At 57.2% G+C, this 24,490-nt stretch overlaps 3 protein-coding genes across 9 annotated transcripts; 1 reads left to right on the top strand and 2 right to left on the bottom strand.

Moving 5' to 3' along the window:
* The first annotated feature begins 93 nt into the window (after positions 1–93).
* PCBP4 (poly(rC) binding protein 4) lies at positions 94–10,102 on the top strand. 3 transcript variants are annotated; one of them, XM_012460644.3, is made up of 13 exons: positions 94–223; positions 6,263–6,407; positions 6,538–6,561; positions 6,670–6,702; positions 6,922–7,038; positions 7,243–7,374; positions 7,539–7,667; positions 7,900–7,974; positions 8,143–8,187; positions 8,265–8,328; positions 8,455–8,507; positions 8,595–8,764; positions 9,213–10,102. In XM_012460644.3, the coding sequence occupies exons 2-13, from the start codon at positions 6,327–6,329 to the stop codon at positions 9,499–9,501; spliced, it is 1,212 nt and encodes a 403-aa protein (XP_012316067.1). In that variant the 5' UTR covers positions 94–223; positions 6,263–6,326; the 3' UTR covers positions 9,502–10,102. The 3 variants fall into 3 exon arrangements, with proteins under 3 accessions (XP_012316067.1, XP_012316068.1, XP_012316069.1); XM_012460645.3 differs by lacking the exon at positions 94–223 and adding an exon at positions 4,489–4,740; XM_012460646.3 differs by lacking the exon at positions 94–223 and having other exon boundaries at positions 4,489–6,407; positions 9,410–10,102.
* On the bottom strand, positions 10,057–11,897 carry GPR62 (G protein-coupled receptor 62). The gene has a single exon (XM_012460648.3). The coding sequence runs from the start codon at positions 11,895–11,897 to the stop codon at positions 10,806–10,808; it is 1,092 nt and encodes a 363-aa protein (XP_012316071.1). The 3' UTR covers positions 10,057–10,805.
* Positions 10,057–24,453, bottom strand: PARP3 (poly(ADP-ribose) polymerase family member 3). 5 transcript variants are annotated; one of them, XM_012460640.2, is made up of 11 exons: positions 24,074–24,453; positions 23,225–23,433; positions 22,580–22,705; positions 22,222–22,410; positions 21,890–22,022; positions 21,579–21,805; positions 21,163–21,312; positions 20,867–20,953; positions 20,459–20,636; positions 19,294–19,449; positions 10,057–12,154 (listed from the first exon to the last, which is right to left on the bottom strand). In XM_012460640.2, exons 1-11 carry the CDS (start codon positions 24,090–24,092, stop codon positions 11,913–11,915), a joined length of 1,716 nt encoding a protein of 571 aa, XP_012316063.1. In that variant the 5' UTR covers positions 24,093–24,453; the 3' UTR covers positions 10,057–11,912. The 5 variants fall into 5 exon arrangements, with proteins under 5 accessions (XP_012316063.1, XP_064223218.1, XP_012316064.1 ...); XM_064367148.1 differs by lacking the exon at positions 10,057–12,154 and adding an exon at positions 18,565–18,881 and having other exon boundaries at positions 23,225–23,414; positions 23,707–24,451; XM_012460641.2 differs by lacking the exon at positions 10,057–12,154 and adding an exon at positions 18,565–18,881 and having other exon boundaries at positions 24,074–24,451.
* Positions 24,454–24,490: the final 37 nt, after the last annotated feature.

Genomic DNA, 24,490 nt, shown 5'->3' with positions numbered 1-24,490 from the left:
CGGGGAGGGGGGCGGGGAGGGGCCGGGCCGGGCGGGCCGGGGGGTGGGGGGGGCGCGGAGCCGGGCTCCGGGCCGGCCGGGCTCCGCGCCTGTCAAACCCCTCATTGTTCGCAGCTGATGTCACTCGCAGTTGTGAGCGGCCGCCTCTCCCGGGGACAATGTGGGACTGAGCGGCCCAGCCGCCGTGCCGCCGCCGCCGCCGCTGCAGGACAGCCCCAGCGAGGTAGGGCGCGGGCCGGGCGGGGCACGGCGGGCCGCGAAGTTTGGGGGTTCGTCCGGGGGCAGGGAGCCCGTGCCCGGATCCCTCGGTTGGGGTCCTGGGTTTGGAAGACTGCAAGACTGTGAGGAATACGTTCCCTGTCCCACACGGCTGAGGCCTGCACAGGTTGGGGGCGCTGGTCTGCCAGAGGAGCCCCCGGCACCAGGGAGGGGCTTTCTGGACCTTAGATCCCAGATTTGAGGCCCCCATCCCACTCGCCGTTTCTATCCTTTGGGCCTGCTCCTCTCTCTGCCGCCTGCTCTGGGTTCTAGTTCTGCTCCATCTCTGCCCTCATCTGCCACTCCCCTGTAGCTCCTGGCTGGACACACACCCCTTCCCATCCTCTGCAGTCCTTAGGTGAGCCAGAGACAGACCTCCAGGCCAGGGGTGTATGGAGATGACAGCTGGGGGCTCAGAGTGGTCCCTCTTGCCCCATAGCTCTTCAGCCCTTCAGCTCTGACCTAGCTTCTTGGCTGGGGTTCTGGGGGGTGGGGGTGGGAGGCTCTGCTACTCACTTCAGCCTGGCTTTCATGCCTGCCTGGCCAGGAGAGGGAGGTGCCCGCCTCCTTGCTCCCCTATCCCTGGCCCGCCATCTTGAGACCTGTGGCACCCAGTGCCCCACCCGGCCCCAGCACCCAGGGGGGTGGTCTCCAAGGTGATGCACCCAGGACCAGTTGCATTCCTTTCTCCCCACCAAGCCCAGGATGATCATGTTCATGCTGAACCCACAGGACATGTGTTCCCAGGGGCTCTCCTTCTGCCACAAAGGCTCTTAGAACCCATGAACTCCCTAGGAGCTGAGCTCCTGCCCTCCCTGTTCCCTGGGTCACCCTCATTGGCTGAGGACCAGTACCTGGGACCCTATACTTTCCCCATCTGAAAAATCTCCTGGCCTTTCCAGGTCCTGGAACCCCCTCAACCTCTAGGGCACCCCCATCCCAGCCCCCACCCCCTAGCCTTCATCAGCATGCAGGCTCAGGCTGCCCAAACACAAGGGGATTGTTCTTCTTGCATGCTCAGGGTGGGGGGCTGGGAGCAGGCAGCCCACACACCCTGGCAGGCCCAGGCCATGAGGAGGCTGGTTTGCCCCACCCTGTGTCCCCAGACAGGCTGTCCGCCCTCCCTACTCCCATCACTGCTGCCCCTGCAGCCTCCATCACCATTGCACAGTGGCGCTGACCTCTTGAGAAGAGCTCTGAGCTGCACAGGTAGACTCCCTGGGTTTCCCAGCTCTGCCAATTGCCTCCCATGTAGCCTTACAAACGTTTCCGTTCCTCTCTGGGCCTCGGGCTCCTCTTGTGATCAGTGAGGCCTTTCCAGCTGTGACAGGCTGAGTCCAACTCCACTCTGTGAAATGTACCCCACCCCCCAGCTCTTCTTCCAGTCTCCCTTTTCCATAAGGAGACCCACTCTGCTCCCACCCTCTGAAAACCTAAAGCACAGCCCAAATCCCCCACCCCAGCAGCATACCTCAGGAGCCCCGAGTCCTGGTAAAACAGCAGGAGTAGGGCTGGGGATGCTGAGAAAGGAACCAGGAACCCTGTCCAGGCAGGTCCTACCTCTACCCATGTGGCTGGTCCCTCACGTCTGGGTCTTCTCACTCTACTCTCATTACTCCTCTGGGAACCTCAGCCCCATCTTTGGTTCCAAATGTCCCCAGGCCCCGTGAGCCTCAACACTTCTCCCTCACACTGAGCCTGATCCTGTCTCAAATTTCCTCTTTCTGGAGCTCTGTGTATCGTGTAAAGACAGGCTCAGAAATGCCCAACGGGGACTTCTTTGAATTGCAGCAACATCTTTGAGGGGCACAGGCTTCCCATTGACTTGGAAGCCTGGGGAGGGCTACACAGAGGAGGTGGCATTTGAGAAGGATTTTGACAGAGAGTGAGGAGGATGGGCATTTTGAGCTGAGGTCAGCCTGGACAAAGGCCTGAAGGGCTGGAGGTGCTAAGTGTGTTCTGCAGCCTGGGATGTGTGGAGGATGGGGTGGAGATGAGACAAGAGAGGCAGGGGCTGGATCATGTGGTCCTTGATGGCCTGTCTGTGGAGCTCAGGCTTTATTCTTTGGGCACTGGGGAGCCATGGGTAGCTGTTGAGCAGCAGAGTAAGCATACCGTTTTCAGAACAGAGAATGGGAGCTAGAGACCTTTCTCAATGTGGATGAGACAGTGAGGGGATGGCCAGCATGAGACTGTGGCCTTTCTCCTGGAGCCCAGCCAGGGCCAGGCTTGACTTGGTTTCCCTTGGTTCTGAAGGCTCCTGGGGGGCTGCCTAATGATGCTGTAAAGGAAGCTGTAGCATTTCTGGCACCTGCCAACTTGTCAGAGCTGCCTTTCCCTTCCTGGCACTTTGTGTGGCAGATCTGAATGAAAAAGCCAGAGGCTGGAGCTTGTGGACCCCAGGATGCTCACCTGAGGCTCCTTACTCCTCTTCTCCTCTCACAGCTGGAGATGGTTGGCCATCCTGGGAAGCTGGGAGGCCCAGAGGCTGGGCACATGTATCCGAGGATGCTGGGGCCGTTCTTGTGAAGGCCTGGCTAGTCAGGAGAGTGAGCATCCCCAGAGAAGGGGATGGGCAGGAGAGTTAGGAGCCCTCGATACGGACCTGCTCAGGCCAAGGGTCCACCCCCACCACACCCTGCCTCCCAGGATGCTCTGAGCCATTCCCCAGCATCACTGGGCGTGGCTAGTGTGGCTGGGAATAGGAGAAGGAGGCTGCTAGGTGGGGAGCTGGGGGTGCTGAGGGGATGGGGGGATCTGAGATAGAGAGTGAAACCCAGGTGGGTCCACAGGCCCCAGCTGGTCCAGACATTCTGGCCAGCAGAGCGGAGGGAATCCCCCAAGGGGCGGGCCAGTCTACTTGAATTGCCTGGCCCCAGGAGCCCTCCCCTCTCCTGGATTGTTCTTGCTCCAGAACAAAGGCAGGGTGGACACTTGATCCCTGCATGTGGGGGGAGCTGGCTAAGCCCCCGGCCCTTTGGGCAGCTGTCATGGGAGAGAGACAGCTGAGGGGGAGGGGCAGGAAGGGGGCAGTCGCCATCGCTTACACAGCTGTCACTCCCCCCGCCCCCTCCAGCCTGAGTGGCAGAAAGCCAGGGACAGAAGGAGTGGGCACTGAGGCTGGGGAGGGGGCCTGGGAGTCAGGAGGGAATGCCCGATGTCAGAGGTCCAGTGTGAGCTTGGTGTGTTCTGCCAGGGAGCCCTGCTGACAGAGGGGGCTGGGCACCCTCGGAGGTGAGCTGGAGGTCAGTGTGGCATGTTGTGTGGCTGCCACGTGGGTGGCCCGGCAGAGACCCAGGGCCCACCAGGCTGCAGCAGCAAATAACTCCCTAGAGCCCCAGTGAGGGCAGGGGGAGCCAGTGATGCCTTATGGGGCTGCTTGTTCCTTGGACCCTAGGAGAATAATTTGGAAGACATGGGTCAGGACCCCTTGATCTTTCCTTAAGATGGCAAAAACCTTGAGAGTTTTTCAGAACAGGAAGGGTGCAGAGAGACCAGCAACTTTCTTCTTACCCCCAGCTCCTAAACACAATACAGGTGGGTAAACCGAGGCCTAGGTCAGATGAGGAACTGGCCAAAGTTACCCTCTGGACTTGGGGCGGTGGGTCTCTGCTGGGGACCCAGGTGTCTTTTCATGGCAGAAGCTCCAGTTTTGGCCATGTTCCAGACCTCCTGCCCCATTTTTTCCTGGAGCCACAAGAGGTGATGTAAAGATGGTATGGGGACAATGTCAGGTCTCCCACTGGTTACCATCCCAAGGGGGTCCTTGAGCCCCAGAAAATTTTGGAACTTATGACTGAGGCTCTGGACAAGTTGTCAGTCCTTTCCAAATAGTATCCCTGTCTACTAGCCAGGCAAAGTTCTCAGAAATGACTGAAGCCCAGTCCCCACTTCCAAAGGAGCCTGCCCTCCAGGAAGAGGACTAACAGATCCAGACAGGAGCAGCCTGAAAGGGGAGGCAGATGGGGCTTTGGATAGCCCCACACTAGCAATGCTGGTCCCACCATATCCCATCTCTCTGTGACCTTGGGCAGGTTACTGATCCTCTCCAGGCATCAGGTTCTCCTGTGCAGTGAATTCATCTGCTCAGCTAACCAGTGTGTTAGCTGAGTTCCAGCTGAGCTCAGTCTGTTCTGAGCACCTTCTCTGGCCTAGCTCTGAACTGAGCCCTGGGGACGTAAGGAAAGGCAGCAGCCTTCTTGGCTCCTGCTCCAAGGGGCTCCTGGGCTCCTGGGCTCCTGGGCTTGGCTGTCCAGAGAGGCAGAAACAAGCACGTCATCACAAGTGCTTTGATGGGGGAAGTGCAGGCAGCTGGGGGAATGTCTAGCAAGGGCAGCCAGCGTGAGGCTGGCCAGGATGCTCGGAGAGCACAGTCCCTGCATCCACTGCTCATCTCCACCCTCTGGAGTACCTATGGCGGAACTCAAATGGAAGGAGGAGCAGCTGCGCCCAGGGGAGCAGGGTGTCACCTCTGTTGGAGAGGTGAGGAAACAGACCTTACGCTGTTGTTGGCTTGCCCGGGGTTCTGAGAAGGAGCCAGGCTGGGAGTCCCCTTCCCCATCTGTGCTCACACTGTGGCTAGCAAGGGGAGTTCAGAAGAGGGCGTTGGACAGAGCCCCATGCCCATTCCTGTCATGTCAGGATGGGACGGGGGCTGAGGAGGAAGGCACCCAGAGACCTCTGGAGTGTTCCAAGCCCAGCACACTCATCCTTCGCCTGCACACCCTCCTGGGCAGGAGGAATTTGCAGTGTTAGGGCTTGGTCTTGGCCCAGACTTAGCACCAGTTGGTCCCACTCCCTGTTTTCCCCATAGGGTTCTGGTCCCCTAGTGAGCTCCCCATCAAGGCTGAGCCTTGGCAGGAGACAGACGCCTAAGGAGAGGGATTTCCAAGCAGGATTAAGGTTCAGGATTAAGTTGGGCCTGAAAAGGGGTCGGGTGGGGAGGGCTGGCGGCGGAGCTAATCCCAGCAGCTAATCTCAGGCTCCACCATCCTCCATCAGTTAATGGCCTTGACATTCCCGCAGCCCACCAAATCCTTCTCTTACCCATCACACAGTCCCAGGGAGAGGTGTTCCCTCCATTTTATGAGTGAGGAAATTGAGACTCAGAGCCCAAGTGACTTGCTTCTGGTACAGTAGAAAGTGTTCCAGGCCGGGAGTGTGGCCAGCCTGGACACTTCTTCCCTCCTGTTCCCAAGGCCATTTTCAGCACATAGGAGAGAGATTGGAAACCAATGTGCAGAACTGCCAGTCCCCTGACACCCTGTGCCCCACCCACTGCAGCCCAGTGCTGAATGAACCCTGCCCAGAGGTGTCTGTAGTGAGCCTCTGCTCTAGTGACTTCTGGTAGGTGGGAGTGGCCTCTGGCGGTGTGGCTCAATTTCCTCCTCAGTCTTCCTTCAAGCCTTTACCGGGCAGGGCAAGACCTGACCATATCTGAGGCCTCCCTCCCTCCAAGACTTCCCATGGCCACTCCAGCTTCCTCCACAACTGCTCCTCTGTGCTCCAGCCAGTAGAGGATCTGGCCTCTGGATGCAAGTGCCTCTTGTGTGGAGTAAACTTTCAGCCTGAACTCCACCTTCAAGCCCCCATCCACAGAGGTTCCCTCTTCCAAGAGGTCAGGGAGGCGGTTCTCCTCTCTGGACTCCCATAGATTCCTAGTTAATTATTTCTTTCAGCATCTCAGGGTAAGGGAAAGACTAGGTAGGTACCCACCCTGTATGTGCTTATTGTTTTAATTTTCGTCACTCTTTGGAGATGGGAATTCGTATCCCCTTCTGCAGATGGGGAAGCTGAGGATCAGAAGGGTTGAATGGGCTCCCCAGGCTTACACAGCTTGTGAGACACACATAAGCACCCTGGTCAGAAGGATGTGTGGCACTCAAGGTCCATGCAGTCTCTTTCCTCTGGGAGTTTGGCTAGCCCAGCTCTGGGGTTCCCATGTAAGGGCAGGGGCGGGGTGAACTGGGCTCCTCTTGAATCCCTCTTTGGTTGCCCCTGCCAGAGCCGGCCAGGCTGCAGGGTGGACACACTCGCAGGTCGCTGTGGCCCCAGCCCCGCCTGACAGGATGAGTGGCTCGGATGGGGGGCTGGAGGAGGAGCCAGAGCTGAGCATCACCCTCACACTGCGGATGCTGATGCACGGGAAGGTGAGCGGGAAGTGGAGGCGAGGGGAGGCGAGGCGAGGCTGGGCTGGGCTGGGCTTCACTGGGTGTACCAGTGGGGAGGGGCTGGGCCTGGGCACTGGCACCCATCTGACAGCTCTTGTCTTGTCTGCAGGAAGTGGGCAGCATCATCGGGAAGGTAGGTGACCAGCTCTGCTCTGTACATCCCCCTCCAGCTGAGGCCTCAGCCCAGGGAAGGAGGCTGGGACCTCTAAGGTTAAGAGCGATCCTGTTTTGTCTTCCACAGAAAGGCGAGACTGTAAAGCGAATCCGGGAGCAGGTGAGGATGGAGTTTGGGGTAGGAGCCAAAGGCACCTGATGTGAGGGAAGATCCCTGTCCCACCTTTTCCCTGAACCACTCCATCTGGGCTGACCACTGAGTGCTCCAGAGGGTGGCGGTGAGCCGTGCCTGGGGCCTGGTGAGTGGGGCAGGCAGACGAGTTCCGGCGAGGGAGCAGGGAAGATTCCCCGCTGCCCAGCGCTCGTTCTGTATCTGCAGAGCAGTGCCCGGATCACCATCTCCGAGGGCTCCTGCCCCGAACGCATTACCACCATCACCGGGTCTACAGCTGCTGTCTTCCATGCAGTCTCCATGATTGCTTTCAAACTGGATGAGGTCCGTGGCTGGCCAGGGCAGGAGGCCAAGAATGGTTCCCCGGGAGGAACGCAACTCCGACCCAGACAGTGGCTGTGGGTGGGAGGGGAGGTCAAGCCCTGGGCAGTGTTCCCTTGAAGTGGGACTGGGGAAAGGGTACCCTCCTGACCCCAGGGCGGATGTAGCAGGAATGAGCATGGCTAACCTACCATCTCCCTGTCCTAGGACCTTTGTGCTGCTCCTGCAAATGGTGGAAATGTCTCCAGGCCTCCGGTGACCCTGCGCCTTGTCATTCCTGCCAGCCAGTGTGGCTCACTGATTGGGAAGGCTGGCACTAAGATCAAGGAGATCCGAGAGGTGAGGGGAGAGGGATACCACCCATAGGGAGTCCCAGGCAAGGGAGTAGTTGTAAGAGGGGTGCTAGGCTGATGGTGTCTTCTTCATTAGAGAGCTCTGAGCCTGGGCAGCCCTTTTCTGGATTATAGGAGCAGCCAAAAGTGGCCCCTGTTTTCTGTTTGCAGACTACGGGTGCCCAGGTACAGGTGGCAGGGGACCTGCTCCCCAACTCTACAGAGCGAGCTGTTACAGTGTCTGGGGTGCCTGATGCCATCATCCTGTGTGTGCGCCAGATCTGCGCTGTTATCCTGGAGGTGCTGCCCTGGGACGGGGAGAGAGGGGCAGGAGATGGGCCCTGGGTCTGCCTTGTCGGGCCCCCTGTGCCACAGGTGGGGCAGAGCAGGGCTGCAGGGATAGACGATGACCTCCAGGGATCACGTGCATTTCCCTGGGGGTCATGGCGGGGGCCTGAGGCCACTGGGTAGCTGGGGAGGTTATCAGAGCCTGAGAGGGTCCTGACAGAGCCTCCCCATTTATGCCTTCCAGTCCCCACCCAAAGGAGCCACTATCCCCTACCATCCGAGCCTCTCCCTAGGTACTGTCCTTCTCTCCGCCAACCAGGTGAGGGGAACAGCAGGAGCAGTGGGACACATTACTAGAGAAGGGGGATTGAGATGGAGGAGGGGATGGAAGAAGGAATTGGGGGTTCAGGGAAAGGGGAAGGAGTGACTCTGGCTGAACTGACCTAATGTCACAGTAATCCCTGTTTTACTCCCTTTGTCTCCACAGGGCTTCTCTGTCCAGGGTCAGTATGGGGCTGTGACCCCAGCTGAGGTGAGTGACCCACAGCCCAAGGCACCCCTTCCCAAACCAAGCCTCCTCTGACCTCTGACCCCTCTTCTTTGGCACAGGTCACCAAGCTCCAGCAGCTCTCAAGCCATGCGGTCCCCTTTGCCACACCCAGCGTGGTGCCAGGTGAGCAGCCCCTGCACAAGGAGGCGGGGGAAGGTCCTAAGAGGGCAGCGCCTCCCTTCCAGGAAGAGTGGAAATGGTGGGGCAGGAAAGGCCCGGAACCATACTCAGTCCTTCTTCCCCACTCAGGACTGGATCCCGGCACACAGACCAGCTCACAGGAGTTCTTGGTTCCCAATGATGTGAGCAGGGGATGGGATGGCTGGAGGGTGGATAGGGAGCCTGGGGGTCCGGGCCTCACCTAGGGTTGAATTCTGCCCTCCCTCTAGCTGATTGGCTGTGTGATCGGGCGCCAGGGCAGCAAGATCAGCGAGATCCGGCAGATGTCAGGGGCACATATCAAGATCGGGAACCAAGCAGAGGGTGCTGGGGAGCGGCATGTGACCATCACTGGGTCACCGGTCTCCATCGCCCTGGCCCAGTACCTCATCACTGCCTGGTGAGCGTGGGGTGGGCGGCATCGGGGGAGCAGGTCATGGTTCTCATGTGCCCAAGAAAGGCAGGAGTGGGGAGAGGACAGTTGGCCTCCTCTCTCTGTCTGGGCCGGACCTCTGCCTCTCCTAACCCTATCCCAGTTCCCCACAGTCTTTGTCTAACTCACCCTCTGTTGCCCCATCTCCTGCCTTGATATCCACACCTCATGTCCTCATTCTTCATTGCTGTCTCTGGCCGCCCCATTTCTCCCTGCACCCCGTGCCGTATCTGCTTGTTCTTTCTTCCTCTTCCACCCTTCCCATCTTCCCCTCAAACACATCCACCCATGTCATTGTTCTCTTTTCACTGCCTCTCTCTTGCCTTTCATCTAATCTCATGCCCATCTCTGCCCTCACTGCCCCTCTCTCACTCCCACTTTCCTCTTCGTCTCCCCTCTATATCCCTCTCTCCAGTCTAGAGACGGCCAAGTCTACCTCTGGGGGGACACCCGGCTCGGCCCCCGCAGACCTGCCTGCCCCCTTCTCGCCGCCCCTGACGGCCCTGCCCACAGCTCCCCCCGGCCTGCTGGGCACACCCTATGCCATCTCCCTCTCCAACTTCATCGGCCTCAAGCCCATGCCCTTCTTGGCTCTACCACCTGCTTCCCCAGGGCCGCCGCCGGGCTTGGCGGCCTACACTGCCAAGATGGCAGCGGCTAATGGGAGTAAGAAGGCTGAGCGGCAGAAATTCTCCCCCTACTGAGGCCAGCTGAGGTACAGGCAGGGGCAGGCAGGACCGCCAGCAGGGGGCTGCCTCTGCACCCTACTCGCCCAAGGAGACTCCACCCTGGGGTCCCAAGTGCCGCTAACGCCCAGACGCATGGATGCACCCCCTACCCTGCCTCCGTCTATGGGAGTTCCTTCTCTCAGAATGGGGGCAGTTTCTGGCCCAGGGGTCTGAGCTGTGGCAGCCCCAGGCCAGGGGGCCCTACCCCCTCAGCTCTGTGCTTGGATACAGGGATCAGCCAGGGGATTCCCTAGTGCCCCCACCATGGTTGGTGTCACTCATGCACTCCCCATCCCTTAGGGCTTCCTGGCCTACTGCATCCTTGTGGGAGTCAGGGAGGAGGGCCGGTGGGTAGCTGGGGCCAGGCTTCTCTCCCCACCACCTGCAGATTTCTTGCTGCTTCCACTGATACCCTTTTGACTGGAATGAACTGGCTGGGCTTGTCAGGGGGCACCCCAAAGAGGGGGCACTGCCAGGTATCTGGGGCAGTGGCATGGGGCAGGGGCCCAGTTCTCAGCAGCAGACACTCTGTACAGTTTTTTCAATCCCTGTTTTTTGAATAAATATTCTCAGCGACCATGAAGTTGTGAAATACTGGTGGTGTGGGCGGGAAAACCTCTAGAAAATGGGTGCAGCTGAGGTCCTGGAGGACCCCCATGTGTGAATCCACCAACCTCAATTAGGCCTCAGCGCCTTCCACATGCCGGTTCTGGGGCTTCAGGACCCTTAGAGGGTCAAGTCATCCCGCCTCCTGCTTCTAACACCAAACTGGTCCAGTTGTCTTCTGGGCATTTTAGAAGCAGATGGAGGAGTTTCAGTAGCTTTGTCCAGACTCTCCTTGGTGCAGATGTCAGGGAAGTCCTGAGGGTCTCTCCAGTGGTTCTTCCTACTGCGGCTATAACCCAGATCCTGCCCTGCTTGGTGGATCACTTTGGTTGTGAGCCCTTAGGGCCCTCTTCTCTGTGACACCTGCCTACCTTGGCCTGGGGATTACCTGTGAGTTTCACAAACCACCTATGCTGGAGGGGCCCTTAGAGATGCTGCAGGGTGCAGATAGGAAAGCCAAGGCCTAAGGAAGGGTCGGCCTGTGCACAACGCTATGCAGTGCTGGGCCCAGACCCCAGCATTCCTGGCTCTCAGAAGTCCGTGGGCCTCACCAGGCTGCAGACACCCTTTCTCCTCCTGTTCCAGTGCCAGATGTCCAGCAGGGCACCTATGCAAGGGTTGGATGAGCCCCCGCGGAAACCACCCTCCTTTCTCCTGCTCAGGAGAGAGAGCTCTCAGGTGGCCCCTGGCATGCTGGGGCTCCGAACTCCAGCCAACTCGGGGGTCTGTTCCGGCGCCTCAGAAGGGCCTACAGTAGGGCCCTCTGGGGGTCTCTGGAGGCATCGCAGGAGTGCCCACGGGTGCCAGGCTTGCGGAGTGCAGGCCGGCGGAGGTCCAGGCAGTGCACGGCGAGTGAGGCGGCCCAGTGCCAAGCGCACGGGGCGCTGCAGCAGGCCATACAGGAAAGGGTGAGCCGCGAAGGCCGAGTAGGCGACCCAGGTGACAGCCGCCTCGGCTTCCGCGGCCAGCGCTGCGGGCGCCAGGCACGCGCAGCCATAAGGCAACCAGCAGGCTGCAAATTGGCCCACGGCCAGCGCTGGGGCCAGGGCCGCCTTGCCCCCGGGCAGGCGAGGCCGGAGGGGCGGCAATATGGAAAGGCGGCTATCCAAAGAGTCCGAGCGGAGCCGGGACCCTCGCGCCGGCCGTGGGGGCCTCAGGGCAGCGCGACGCGCCACCATGAAGATGCCGCCGTAGGCGCCGAGCAGCAGGAGGGCGGGCAGCGCGAAGGCCAGCAGCGCCCAGAGAGGCCGGAAGGGCCCGAGGCCCCCCGTCAGGACCGAGCAGCGAGCAGGAGCTGGGGGGGGCGCGGGCGGCGGCCCGAGCAAGGAGAGCGCGCCCAGCAGCCCGGCCGCGGCCCATACGGCGGTGAGCACGAGCACAGGCGGCGGCCGTGAGCCTGGCCGCAGAGGGTGCACGATGAGGCGGTAGCGCGCCAGGCCAAGTGCGGCCACACCGAGCGTGCAGGCCGGCAGCAACGCTGCGGAGAGGAAGCGCGCGGCGCGGCACGGCGCGGGGCCCAGGCGCACGCGGCCCAGCCCCGGCGGGGGTGCGGCCAGCAGGCCCAGCGGCATGATGGAGGCAGCTGCCAGCAGGTCCACGACGCACAGGTGAGCCAGGTAGAGCGCGTCGCGCAGTCCCGGCGTTCGCAGCACCACGACCAGCAGCACACCGTTGCCCAGCAGTGCCCCCACCTCCACGACAGCTGCCAGGATCAACCCCACCGAGCCTGCGACTTCCGAGGTGTTCAGCCCTGTGGAGTTGGCCATTTGGGCTCTCAGGCTTCACCCTGCGCTGGAATGTAGATGGCAAAATGTAGAGCCTATAGTTGCAGGGTTTCCATCACCTGTCCCTTCCTCCTCCTGTCCCTTGTTCCTCCGGCCCCTCACCTCATTGGCTGCCCTGGAGGTGGCTCCGACGCCCAGGCTTCCATCCTCTCGGGGGCTTGGCCAGCCCCATGGAGGGGTGCAAGGATGAGTCTGGCGTCTCTCTCCCCTGCCCCAGTCCAGTTCCAGCAACTCAGCCCCTGTCGGAGATGGTACTGGCTGTCACTCTGATGTTGCCACACAGGGCTGGCAAGGGAGGGGCAGGGCCTGGCGCCAGCCCCCTGGGTCCTAGCAGCTGCCAGCTGAAGGCTGGAGGCTCTGCTGTGGAAGGGCCTGGGGGTGTCTCTAGGGTGGTGGGGTGGAGGACAGAGCAGGCACCCACCTGGAGCCTAGAGTTGAGAGGGTTAGAGTATGGGCTTTGGAGTCAGTCAGAGCCTGCTCTACCTTTCTCAGTGGTGGGAAGTGGCCCCCATCTCCTCTCCTCCCCCATCCTCATCAATGGGGGTAATCACAGCATTTAGCTCTCATATTAAAGGGAAACTGCGGTAGCAGTGAGACAACAGCTGAAGCAGGAGGACCCTTAGGCATGGCCCGGCCCCTAAGAGGGCTAGTTCTCTTCAGAAAGAAAGGAGGTTGGGAAAAGTGAGAGAAAAGCATAGGACCTGGCACATAGTAGGTGCTTGGCTAATATTTCTTTTTTTTTGAGACAGAGTCTTGCACTGTTGCCTGGACTGGAGTGCAATGGCATGATCTCGGCTCACTGCAACCTCCGCCTCCCAGGTTCAAGCGATTCTCCTGCCTCAGCTTCCTGAGTAGCTGGGATTACACCCACCACCATGCCTGGATATTTTTTTGTATTTAGTAGAGATGAGGTTTCACTATGTTGGCCAGGCTGGTCTGAACTCCTGACCTCATGATCTGCCTGCCTTGGCCTCCCAAAGTGCTGGGATTACAGGCATGAGCCACCGCACCCGGCCATGCTCAGCTAATATTAATTACGCGCAGAATAGGTGTCCCATGATAGTGTGTGGGATAAGTGAGAGGAGGCTTTAGCGGGCAGATGCTGTTTGATTTTTTTGTTGCTGTTGTTTGCTTTTGTTTTTGCTGCTAGCAAACAGGTCCCCTTCTGGTAAGAGCGCCCTGAATTTAATTTTCTTTTCTTTTCACTTTCTCTCTCTCTCTTTCTTTTTTTGAGACAGGGTCTCAGTCTGTTGCCCAGGCTGGAATGCAGTGGTGCAATCTTGGCTCCCTGTTATCTCTGCCTCCCAGAGTCAAGTGATCCTCCCACCTCAGCCTCCCAAGTAGCTGGAACTACAGGCATGAGCCACCATACCTGGCTAAACACCCTGAATTTTCTTGAGGAAACCACCCCTCCCTGATTCTCAGGACAGGCAGTTTGGGCGAACAAGATCCCCACCCTCCATTTTCTTGATTAGGCACAAAACTCAGTCCTGACCAATCAGTGAATGGCAGGGTTCCCCGCCCCAACGTGGTTGGCTCATGGAAAGCCGTGTAACTCCAGTGGGGCATATTCCCCCAGGTGAAGTCACCCAGTTTCATGGCAAAACCCCATCTATACTCTGAAAGCTTCCAAAGATATCTGAAGCCTCTTCCTCTTTCCTTGGGTATCCATCTGCCTTTTCAACATTTTCCCCAGGACTTTCACTAATGGGCATCTCGAACTTCCTATGTTCAAAATAGAACCATGACTCTTGACCCTTCCCTAACAATCTGCTCCTTCCAGAATCTTCTCCATCTCAGTAAACTCTATCTCAGGATGCCTCCCTCTTCCTCATGCCCTATGTCCAATCTACTGAGATCTCTGGAATCCAGACATTTCTCACCATCACCATCAAGCTGGTCCCAGCCACTACCACCTCTCAGCTGGACCATCTCAGTATCCTTCTAACTGGTGTCATGGTCTTGGCTTCTGTACCTTGTGCTGGCCACCTGCCTGTTTGCCCTCAGATTCATCCTTCTTTCCCCCAGTGCTATACGGCCTTCCTGGGAACTGTATTTCCCAGGCTCCTTTGTCGACTGACTTTGGGTATGTTCAGCCAATGGAAGTTACCAGCAGAAGACTGGTGGATGGAAGGCGGGAGAAGTCAGGATTTATTTCCCTCTGAAGCTCAGCCAGGGGCTCCTTCAGGTGGCCCCCTCTGTGGTCTGGCTCCTGCAGGGTGACCCTCGCCTCTGGGCAGCAGAGCACCATTTGCTTCCTTGATCTCTCTAGTCTTAGGGTGGTAGTGACTTCCGGCTCTTGCTAATCTTTGGATTGCCGCATCATCCCCCATTTGGTCATTCAGTTCTTTCCCTGTATCAAATTTCCCTTGTCTGAAATACCTAGGGTAATTTCTATCTTGCTGACTGGATGTTAACTGACATATATTCTACTGTCCACTCTCTACACAGTGGCTGAAGTGGATCTCTCTAAAAACAAAGCAGATGGGGCATGACCCAGCTTTCATCCCTCCAAGAGCTTCCCATCATCAGAATAGATAAGAATAGAATCTCAGCTCTTCTGTGATGTGAGCTAGGCCCTATTATCTGCCTTTTCTGCCCATCTCTGAGCTCACCCTCCTTGCTCACAGTATTTCTAGTCACAGCAGTCTGCTTGCTGTTCCTTCTGCCCATCAAACCAGTTTCTTTGCATCTGGTGTTTCCATTGCAAGAACACCCTTCCTGCAGATCTGTCCACGGCTTGCTCCCTCACATGATTCAGATCTCTACTCGAGAGGTACCTTCAGCGACCGTCTTTTCTAAAATCGTTCTACCCTCTCATCACTCAAATCCTTTTATCCTGCTTTATTTTTCTTCCCGGCACTTTCCCTACCTGCTCTGGTATTTCATATTTATGCACACATTTGCTTAGAACCTGCTTTGCTAGAATGTAAGCTCCACGAGAGCAGGGATCTCATGAGTCTCACTTGTACCGCCTGTGCCCCTAGCATCCCTCACAGGCACATGGTCAGCATCGCTGCAGATCTAGATGGTGAAGACAGGACATGGGCCTCCTGGTTTGACTAATTTTGTGCTGGAATTCAAAGGACTCCAGTGTAGTTCTCCATTATTCAGATGAGAAAAGTAGGGCCCAGAGAGGGGAGAAATGTGTCCCAGATCCAGGTCACTTGCTTCCTAGAGCTACGTTCACACAGGTGTCCCTTCCTGTCCTTGGCTACAACTTGAACTTGGGCATTTGCTTCTAGAAGGTGAAGCTGGATTTTTGAAGTTTTGGTCTCTACCCAGGCAGCCCTGTAGGCCCAGGGCAGCCCTTGAGCTACCAGGCCCTGGAGGGAGCTCAGCAGGGCCAGGTGGGAGCAGCAAATGAGAAAAGTGGACTAGGGCGGGGTGGGGACTCTGGTGGGTTGCAGAGTTCATGCTCCCTTCAACATCGTTAATATGAATAAAAAATTAAAACACCTTGTTAGCATGTGTATATATGTGTGTGTATTGCAAAATTTGCAAAACACAAAACAAAACAAAATAAAAAACTCACAGGAAGGGTATGCCAGAAACTAAGAAACTGACTCCCTCCAGCACGTGAGTAGGAATGGAGTGAGGGGACAGAAGGATTCTACTTGCATAGAGTGGACCTTTTGGAACTATATTAATGTTCCACATATTGAAAATGATATAGTAACAAGAATGTAGACAGAAATGATTGAGCCTACCTGTATTTCAAACCAATAACATAACCTCATTGAAGAGAAAGAACCAATCCAAGTAACATCTGAACCTGTATTCAAACTGTTACTTTGGCCATGGACCCTCAGTCTAAAGACAAAAAGATAATCTTGAGTAAGATCAGATACATCATGAGCTCTATTTAGAACGTTTGTTTTTCACAGGGTATGGGTATGGCAATTCTGCAACTCCTTTTTGTGTAGAATTGAGCAAATAGGTAGTTATGTTGATGTTGATGGAAACCCAGGTTCTTACTGTTTGAGAACTGAGGAAATAGGGAATCGGGGAAGAATGGAAGAACTCTGTGGTATTTGAGTGGAACTGGAGAAACAGGTATAGAAAGATATGTTTGTTTTTTATTCACACATACTTATTCCTTCTCCCCCTTCTTTTTTTTCCTTTTTAATTTCTTTAGAGACAGAGTCTCAGTTTGTCATTCAGGCTGCAATGTAGTGTTGCAATCATAACTCACTCCAGCTTTGAACTCTTGAGCTCAAGAGATCCTCCTGCTTTGGCCTCTCAAAGTGCTGAAGTTACAGGCGAGAGCCGCTGTGCCCAGCCACATATACACATTCCTTAGCTCTTTTTGCTGAAAGGACTTAAAAATAATGACACCTTAGTACCAAGAAGCACATCTACTGCCCAGATCTTGGATTCTAAACAACATTTCCTGCTCCCAGGAACCAGGGCTCCTTGGAGAAATGGCTGATTCCAGGTTTGTACAAGATGAACTTGGAACATCTTGTGATGCCAGAGAGAAAGGATATGCTCAAAAAAAAAAAAAAGATACGCTCAAAAAAAAAAAAAAGATCGGGACACAGAAGGGACCTTCTGCTGGCCAAATCTGGGACAACTTGAGGCTCAAAAATAAATGACAGTAATGGATTATAACTCACTGAATAAAATAAAAATCCATGAGTCTATACTGATAACAAGACAGAAAGGATATTGTTAACTAATACTATAAAGGAAATGATGGAGTTAGGTAACTACCGTTTCCAACCATCTTAGCAAAAATTGATTCAGGTAATTGATTTCGGGTAAGTTATCATCAATGGATATTAAAGCTAGTGGGTGGGTGAAAGGTGATGAAAAAAGGGACATTTACACCCCACAATATTTCCCCACAGATTACTGATTAATTACAAAGAGAGAAATGGTAGCTTCACAGTGGAGAAACGTGGTGGACATCACCTTAATGGATGATCAAGGTTAATTAACATCACCAAGAATGGGCCATGCCCCTACAGATGGAATTCACTGAGGGCATATCATTTATGTCATGTTCCTGCCTATGCAATACCTAAATCTAATCACGACAAAGCATCAGAGAAACCTAAACTCAGAAACATTCTATAAAACTGGCCTATATTCTTCAAGAGTTCAAGAATGTCAAAGTTATAAAAGAAAAAAAACGCTGAGGAATGTTTTCAGATTACAGGAGACTAAAGGGACACAAGATTTAAATGTACCGTGCAACCCTAGCCTGGACGTCGCCTGCTCCAGCACTGGCACTCCTCGTCCGTGGGTAGGATGACCTGCTGGTGATCACTGGCATTCCTGCCTGAACAGCCTTCTTTCATGATTGCAGAGCTGTGCTCCTCTGACATGTGCTCAACTTGTTTGTAATATTTAGATTAAGACACAAAGGAGGCTGGGTGTAGTGGCTCATGCCTGTAATCCCAGCACTTTGGGAGGCCAAGGCAGGAGGATCACCTCAGCCCTGGAGCTTGAGACCAACCTGGGCAACACGGCAAAACTAAAAAATTAGCCAGGTATGGTGTCATGTACCTGCAGTCCCAGCTACCCTGGAGGCTGAGGTGGGAGGATCACCTGAGCCTGGGAGGTTGAGGCTGCAGTGAGCAGCGGTCACACCACTGCACTCCAGCCTGGGTGACAGAGTTAGACCCTGCCTCGAAAACAAAAAGACACAAAGGGATGTTTGGTGCTAAGACATGAGGAATGCTTGATTCACCTGGCAATGTCTGGGATGAAGGATAGAATCACCACGTGGGTCCCCAGATGAGAAATAGTTCTAAGTTCATAGTGGGGGTTGCCCTTGAAGGCTCAATGAGAGAAAGCAGGTTGTTGCAGTGATGGACCAGGAGGGGCAGGGGTATGTACATGATCCACATCAACCCATGTGAGTGCTCACTCCCTGGAGTGTGGCTGGAGGCTCAGGCCCAGTGCAGCTGTGGCACAGACAGGCAGAGGCTGGAGCAATAGAATACCACGTTTACTAAACCTGCTTGCACACGCCTGCAGTTTAGCCTACCTTGGTGACCACGTGGCTCCGATGTGCAGTCCAGGCCAGGATGGACGGCCTGGGTGGATGTGGGACCCAGTCCACTGCTAGCTGTGCCCCTTGAGTAGGCTGCTGCATCTGTGTCCCTGTAATATGCCCCCACCACACCTATCACTTTAGGAGGCAAGACTCTGGGGCCACAGCCATACCAAGGCTAACAGGAATTGGAGGGAAGGGGGATCGATGTCTGGGACGCAGGGGAGCCTGCAAGAGGGAGCGATATGGATCCAGCAACCATCCAAGGAGAATGAAATCAGCATGTCCAAGAGATGTCTGCGCTGCCAGTTCACTGCAGCACTGTTCACAATAGCCGAGAGATGGAAGCAACCTCAGTGTCCACCGATAGATGAACGGATAGAGGAAAGGTGGAGCATACACATAACAGAGTACCATTGAGCCTTAAAAAGGGAGGAAATCCTGTCCCAACATGGGTGAACCTGGTGGATATTATGCTAAGTGAAATAAGCCAGGCACAGGAAGACAAACATCGCATGACCTCACTTACACTGGAACCTAAAAAAGCTGCCTTATACAAGTGAAGAGTAGAATGCTGGGAGGAGAGGGACTGGGCAGCCGTGGGTCAAAGAATACAAAATTTCAGTCAGACAGGAGGAGTCAATCCAGGGATCTTGTACAGCTCGGTGACTGTAGTTAACAACAATGTATTGCATTCTTGAAAAAAGGAGTGATATGGGGGAACAGGAGATGGGCAGGAAGAGTGAAGATCACTGTCCAGCCCTGCAGGACCCAGGGGGACAGAGTGGGCACTCAGAGGTGAACCTCCAGCAGGTAGCGCAGGCGACACTGGCTCTCCTGGTAGATGAGATACTCGCTCTGGGAGAATGTGGAGCTGCTGAACTCTGGGCAGGGCACAGGCTGGCCCTGGGGCACCACTACTCGCTGGCCATCCAGCTCCAGCTCAGTGTCCTGGGTCGGATCTGCAGGGCACATCAAGGGCCAGGGTGGCTCAGGGGTCACTGGTCCCTGGCCTTACAAATAAGTCCTGCCCCCTACGGTCTCCACATCTGTCAGAGGGCACGCCTGCTCATTCCACCTTGCCCACCTCCAGACCACGGCATAGGCTGGGGCTTCTGCCTGGAGTGTCCGTCCCGCCTTCTCTCTGGGAAACTCCTACTCATCCTTCAATGCTCGGTCAATGACTGAGCACTGAAGCGCTCCGGGATGCCCAGGAAAGATTTGTTGAACCAGCGGATGTTTGTCAAATGACAAAGTAAGTGGCTACAGGGAATCTTCTTTTTGTCCCTCTTCACAGCCCCCTCCCTGAAAATGTCCCAGCCCCTACCTCAGCCCCACCTCTCTCCTTGGCCTGTCCAGCTTCCGAGGACTTACCAGGCTCGGTGTGGCCTCGGGCAATGACACTGTTGAAGCCAGGAGGTGGGGTCTTCAAGCTGGGGTTGTCCGTGGTGATATGATACTCTCTGCCCAGGGCCACCTCACCCAGGAACATGTAGCCAATGTAGTGGTCCCCACAGTTCATGCCAGTAACTGGAGAATACAGGGTGGCACCGGCAGGCAGCTCAGCCTGCCTCCTGCTAACCCGTGGGCTCCTCTCTGCTGCGATGTTATCCCTTCTGGCTTTGCTGCTCCAGCCCAGAAAAGGCTCACTCTCCTCCAGCCGTCACTCCCTCCTTGTCCCGGCCTGCTCCCTGTGGCCAGGCCTCTGCACCCACTGCTGTCCTCATGAAAGTCAGCAATGGCCTCCCAGTGACCAAACCCAGGGCAGGGGCTTTTCTCCCTGGCCTGCTCTGCTGACTTCGCTGCCGACATCATCAGCCCCTACCTGGGACCTCCTCACACTGGCTCTCCTGAGCCTACCCCGCCACTGTTTCCTAAGCTTCTCTGCCCTCCTGGTGGACCCCTTGCTCTTGGTGACCTCAGGCATCCTAGAACTTCAGCCCCATCTGTTCTGGGATGTATCCTTGGTCCATGCTCTCTTGGCCTTACAAATGGTGGTGGCCTCCAATGATGGGGTCAGCCTGGGAGGTCATTTCAGTGAGGACACTCCTGGCCAGAAACTCGGAAGTCACTGGAGACAGCGCTGACCCTTTCCCACATGCTGGCCATCCCACCTCCCACACGTCCCTCTCATGGGCTCCCTCCCCCGCACCTCCCAGCCCTGGACCAGGCACCCCTCACATCTGGCCTGGATGAGAACATGGCCTCCCTGCAGCCTCTGGCTGCTGCTACCCTCTCCACAGCTGTAGCCACTGAGCTCCTGCCACAGACAAGTCCAGCTGGGCTCGCCATCACTCCCAGGTCTGGTTGGTGCACCCATCCTATCTGTATTACCTCCTCCAGGAAGCCATCCCTGACCATCAGGCACTTCCCCTGAGACCCCTGCCCTAAAGCCCAGGACAACCCACTGAGCACTGTAGTCATTAACCACTCAATGATTCTTCTTTCGGATCCACCATGAGTTTCCAGTAGGCAAGGACTGGGCCCCATCCACCTTAGTGCCAACCCTCCCAGGGCCTGGCCTAGAGGGAAACCTCACCATAGCCAGCTGACTTGCTGTTCTCTGAGGCGAAGTAGATGCCCTTGCCAACACGCCCACCAGAATGTGGCATGATGCGGAGTCCACTAGTGAGGATGGCGGCCACCACGGCCACGTTGGTGCCGTGCCACAGCAGCCTCCGATTACCCAGTCTGGAGTGGGCCTGGAATCTGTCTCCCTGAGTGGAAAGGATGTGAGAAATGGGAGTCATGCCACCCAAGCACTCAGGCGCCTTGCCCTGCTGCTCAGAGGTGTGACCAAGGCTAAGGGCCCCTCTGCTTACTCACACTCATGGCCTGGCAGAAACTGAGCAGAGTTGCTAAACGACTTGCTAAGGGGCAGATAAGCCAAGGACATCTTCCTAAGGCACAGGAGTGATGGTGGAAGGGGTGGGGGAATCGCCCTCACCTCCCCTTCTCGGTTCACTCTCCAAACGTGTTGAAGAGTAGGGCACCTGTGGTTGTTGCCAGTCTGTTTTAAGTAGGTCTGTATCACCTGTGGGGAGAGCAGAAGCTGGGTGCCAGGGTGGGAGGCTCAGGAGCTAATCCCCCTCTTCTCGTCCCCCTAGTCCCGAGCCCTCTGCAGGCCCTGGAGACACAGGAAGAGAAGGCTGAGGGCGAGTATTCCTCTGGGTACCTGGAGGGCAGGTGGGCAGAGGGACGGGGCTCACTGTTAGCCTGGCCCCTCTGTGGGGCCCAGCTCACCTTGTACTCAGGTGCCCCAGGGTCCAGCAGCTGCAGCTGGCACTTGAGAAGCCGGTAGTCTCGGTCTAGGGGGTGTGGCACCTCCTCTACCATCTTCTCCTGCTCAGGGGCTGCCTGCAGGGCCTGGGCCAGCTCGATGTCCGCCAGCACCTAGGATGATGGGCCCTGGCCGCTTGTCTTCCCATGTGACCTCTGGCCTCCCCTATCCTTTCCCACATGCCTCGTACTGCAGCCACCCCACCTGTGTGTCCGCCTGTCCCATCACCCCATCTGTTGGCCTGGCCTTCCCCACCCATCTGTCAGCTTGCCCAGGCAGTCCACCCCTCTGGGCCTTCTTGGCCACCTGTCCCTCGTCTCACTCGTCGCCTAGGCTGTTCAGTGCCCCACTGCCTGCCCGCACCCCTGCCAGCCCTCACCAGCAGCATGTCCTTCTTGGCCTGCAGAAGCTCTGGGGTGTTGATGGGCGGGGGCCGGCTACGGCCGAAGTTGTGTGGGATGACGGTGTAAAAGTGGGAGGACAGCTCCTCCAGGCTCTGGCCACCATCCCTGGGGGCTTTCAGGGCGTCCTCCAGCGCCTCCAAGGCCTCGAAGCCCCGTGCAATCTGCTGCTTGCTCAGCTTTCCCAGGGGCATCTTCTTCACATCTGGGGGGACGGGGGAGTGGGGAGACTCAGCCCGCAGCCCTGCCTCCCTGAGGCCCCTGCCACCCTGCCTGCCTCAGCCCTTACCCAGGTCCATGAGGGCCATGGCATTCTTAAACATCTCCTTGCTGAAGATGTTAGTGATGAGTTTCTGTGTGGCTGGGTCCAGGGAGCAGGGCTGTACCTGCTTAGCCACAGTCCTCACTGGGCCTCCGTCCACCTGAAGATACAGGGCACATGTGAGCAGGAGCGGCTGGGCAGGGCGCGACACCAGACAGAGACCAGCCAGCCTGAGGCCAGAGGGGAGTTCTGTGCGTGAGGCTGCACAGCTGGGCAGTGGCACAGCCCAACCAGTGGGGACTCTCCAGCCAGTGCCCTCCCTCTGCCCAGGGCCCGCCTCCCTTCCCTGGCCCTCTCACCTTCACCACGGCTTCCTGGGCCTCATCCTCTCCCTGCACTTCGATAAGTGTGTACTTGCCGGGGTGGGCCACAAATCGGTCTCGCTCTGCCCATTTGTTCTTGGTCTTTTCCTGAAATTTCTTCTCAAAGTCCTTCTTTGCATCTTCTAGTGTTGTGAAGGGGTTGAGCTTCGACTGGCCGAGCTCTCCCTGCCACCCACAGACAGCCTTCAGGGGTGTGCCCACCATTGGCGCTGGCCTGTGTGCTAGGCCAGGCCCTGTGCTGAGCACCCCTGGACAGTTGGGGATGCCACTCAGTCAGTAGCCGTGGCCTTCTGGGGGCCCCCGGCAGCATGTACAGAGCAGGCGGGGCACTCACCACGCGGCCCCAGCGGGTCCAGCAGGCGAAGTGGCCGCCGTCCTGGAGCAGCTGGATGACGTAGAACTTGTTGTTGTTCTTCCCGATGTCGGTCTGGTTCAGGGTGCAGTCGTAGTCCTCATGCACCTGGGCCAGAAGGGAGGTGGGGGCAGGCTGGCTGGGGTCAGATGGGGTGCCTGGCTGCACACTGAGAGGGCTCCGAAGCGGACAGGAGTCTGATGGCAGTGGGAGTCAGAGGGACCCTGTCTTGGAAGCTTGGGTGGTCATGGCTCTTCCCTAGGGGATGTGGTGTGACACTCGCATGGGGGTATGGGGGGACACGGCTGGGCCCTGAATGGGGAAATCCAAGAGGGACATGGCTCTGCCCTGAGGGGACATGCGTGAACGCTGGGGAGACTGAGGTAGTCAGAGCCTTTCCCTAAGCATGCTGGCCGGAGGCCTGCATGGGGTCTGAAAAGCAGACGTGACCTGCCTAGACCTGATGGGACACAGCACTGATGTCTGTGGTCAGAAGAACATGGCCTCGCTCTGGCACGCTTGGGCTGGAGCCTTGGCCTCCAAAACCAGAACTGAGCCCCATGGGGGAGGCCTGGGTGTGTTTGCGCTTATCAGTGGGCAGGCTCTGGCCTGGCTGGGGCCACTCACCCGGGTCCCAGGGTTGCTGCTGAGTGGACACGTCGGATCCACACGGATTATGCGCTTCTCTGCAGGTGCGGCCCTGAGGGCCTCAGCGGTGGAGCGGAAGAGGTCCTCCTCCCCTGCCCCCTGCCGCCCCTTCTTCTTCTCAGGGCACTCAGTCTGTACCGAGGGCTTCCGCTTTGGAGCCATGGCTGTCCTGAGGCACAGAGGGGCCCCTGGGTCTCCTCATCCCCAATGCCCACTCTCACTCCCCACCCCTGCCCTGGGCCTGTACAGCACCAACTTGTCCCACCCCGGGCTCCCTGTTCGGTGGCCTTCCACTGTGTCCTCTGTCCACTCTGACTGCAGTCCCAGCCCCAGACCACACCCAGCTCTTTGTCACTCAGAAACACTCCTTTCCCCAGTCCCAAGAGCAAGGTTAGGACTCTGTCCAGTCTTCCCACTCTCGTCAACAGAGTCTGCCTGGCTCCCTACCCTCTCCAGCTCACCTGTGAGTCCTGAGGGGTAGGGAAACGGAAAGTGAAAGGAGGAACGCTCCAGTTCACTTAGGGGCTCCTCCCCCGTGTCAGCTTGTTCAGCCCTGGCATGGTTGCTGGGCTGAGTCACGGAGCTATGGGGGAGGGTGGGCAGAGGATCCTGGGGGGCGGGACTCTTGGGGCCAGATTTATTCCCCTGAAGCTTAGAACCCAGTGTTGTAGAGGCCCTTCCCAATGGACTGAAGAGTTCTGGGAAGCCAGAACTCCAGATCAATGGCCTTGAACTGCCAGAGGGCAAAGGCCAGTCCCACCAGGCTTTGCCCTGCCCTGCCCTGCTCTGCCCTGCTGAGGACTGTGGGCAGGACCATAGGACACTCACCTAAGAAAAGCAGGGACATGGGAGAGGTCTTGGCTGCCACCCGACCTGGTTGTGTGCGCCTCCCAGGGCAGTCCCAGGTCTAGCAACTCTCCATGAGTCTCAGGCGTGACTTAGCGAGGGAATTCCCAAGAATCGCCAGACGCCGTATGTGCTTGTGTAAGGGTTAGACATCGGCTATTTGGCCACCAGTGGGGTGAAGCAGAGGCTGGGGCAGGTCGAGTCAGGAGGCCAGTCCCAAGGACGGGTGGGCACTCGATCTGGCATTTCCAAGGCCCGGGCAGTCGCGTCCGTAGCGCTGCTCCTGTGGCCGGGGCCTGCGGCATGCATCTGTCGGTCGCCCGGTGACCTTGGGCCCGGGTACAGGCACTGCCTCCCTCTCTCCGGGGCTGCTTGGATCCCCGCTGGGCCTAGCGCCTG

This window comes from Aotus nancymaae, unplaced genomic scaffold, assembly GCF_030222135.1.
Source record: "Aotus nancymaae isolate 86718 unplaced genomic scaffold, 86718_ANA_hifiasm-v0.15.2.pri h1tg000067l, whole genome shotgun sequence".
NCBI lineage: Eukaryota > Metazoa > Chordata > Mammalia > Primates > Aotidae > Aotus > Aotus nancymaae.
This window is presented reverse-complemented; position numbering and strand designations above follow the sequence as displayed.

Coding starts and splice junctions, on each gene's coding strand:
- PCBP4 (XM_012460644.3), top strand. CDS start 6,327: ATGAGTGGCTCGGATGGGGGGCTGGAGGAGGAGCCAGAGCTGAGCATC. Junction 6,408..6,537: donor GGATGCTGATGCACGGGAAG/GTGAGCGGGAAG, acceptor TCTTGTCTGCAG/GAAGTGGGCAGCATCATCGG. Junction 8,508..8,594: donor AGTTCTTGGTTCCCAATGAT/GTGAGCAGGGGA, acceptor CCCTCCCTCTAG/CTGATTGGCTGTGTGATCGG.
- GPR62 (XM_012460648.3), bottom strand. CDS start 11,897: ATGGCCAACTCCACAGGGCTGAACACCTCGGAAGTCGCAGGCTCGGTG.
- PARP3 (XM_012460640.2), bottom strand. Junction 20,637..20,866: donor GAGTGAACCGAGAAGGGGAG/GTGAGGGCGATT, acceptor CTTTCCACTCAG/GGAGACAGATTCCAGGCCCA. Junction 12,155..19,293: donor CCGAGGCCACACCGAGCCTG/GTAAGTCCTCGG, acceptor CATCTCCGACAG/GGGCTGAGTTGCTGGAACTG.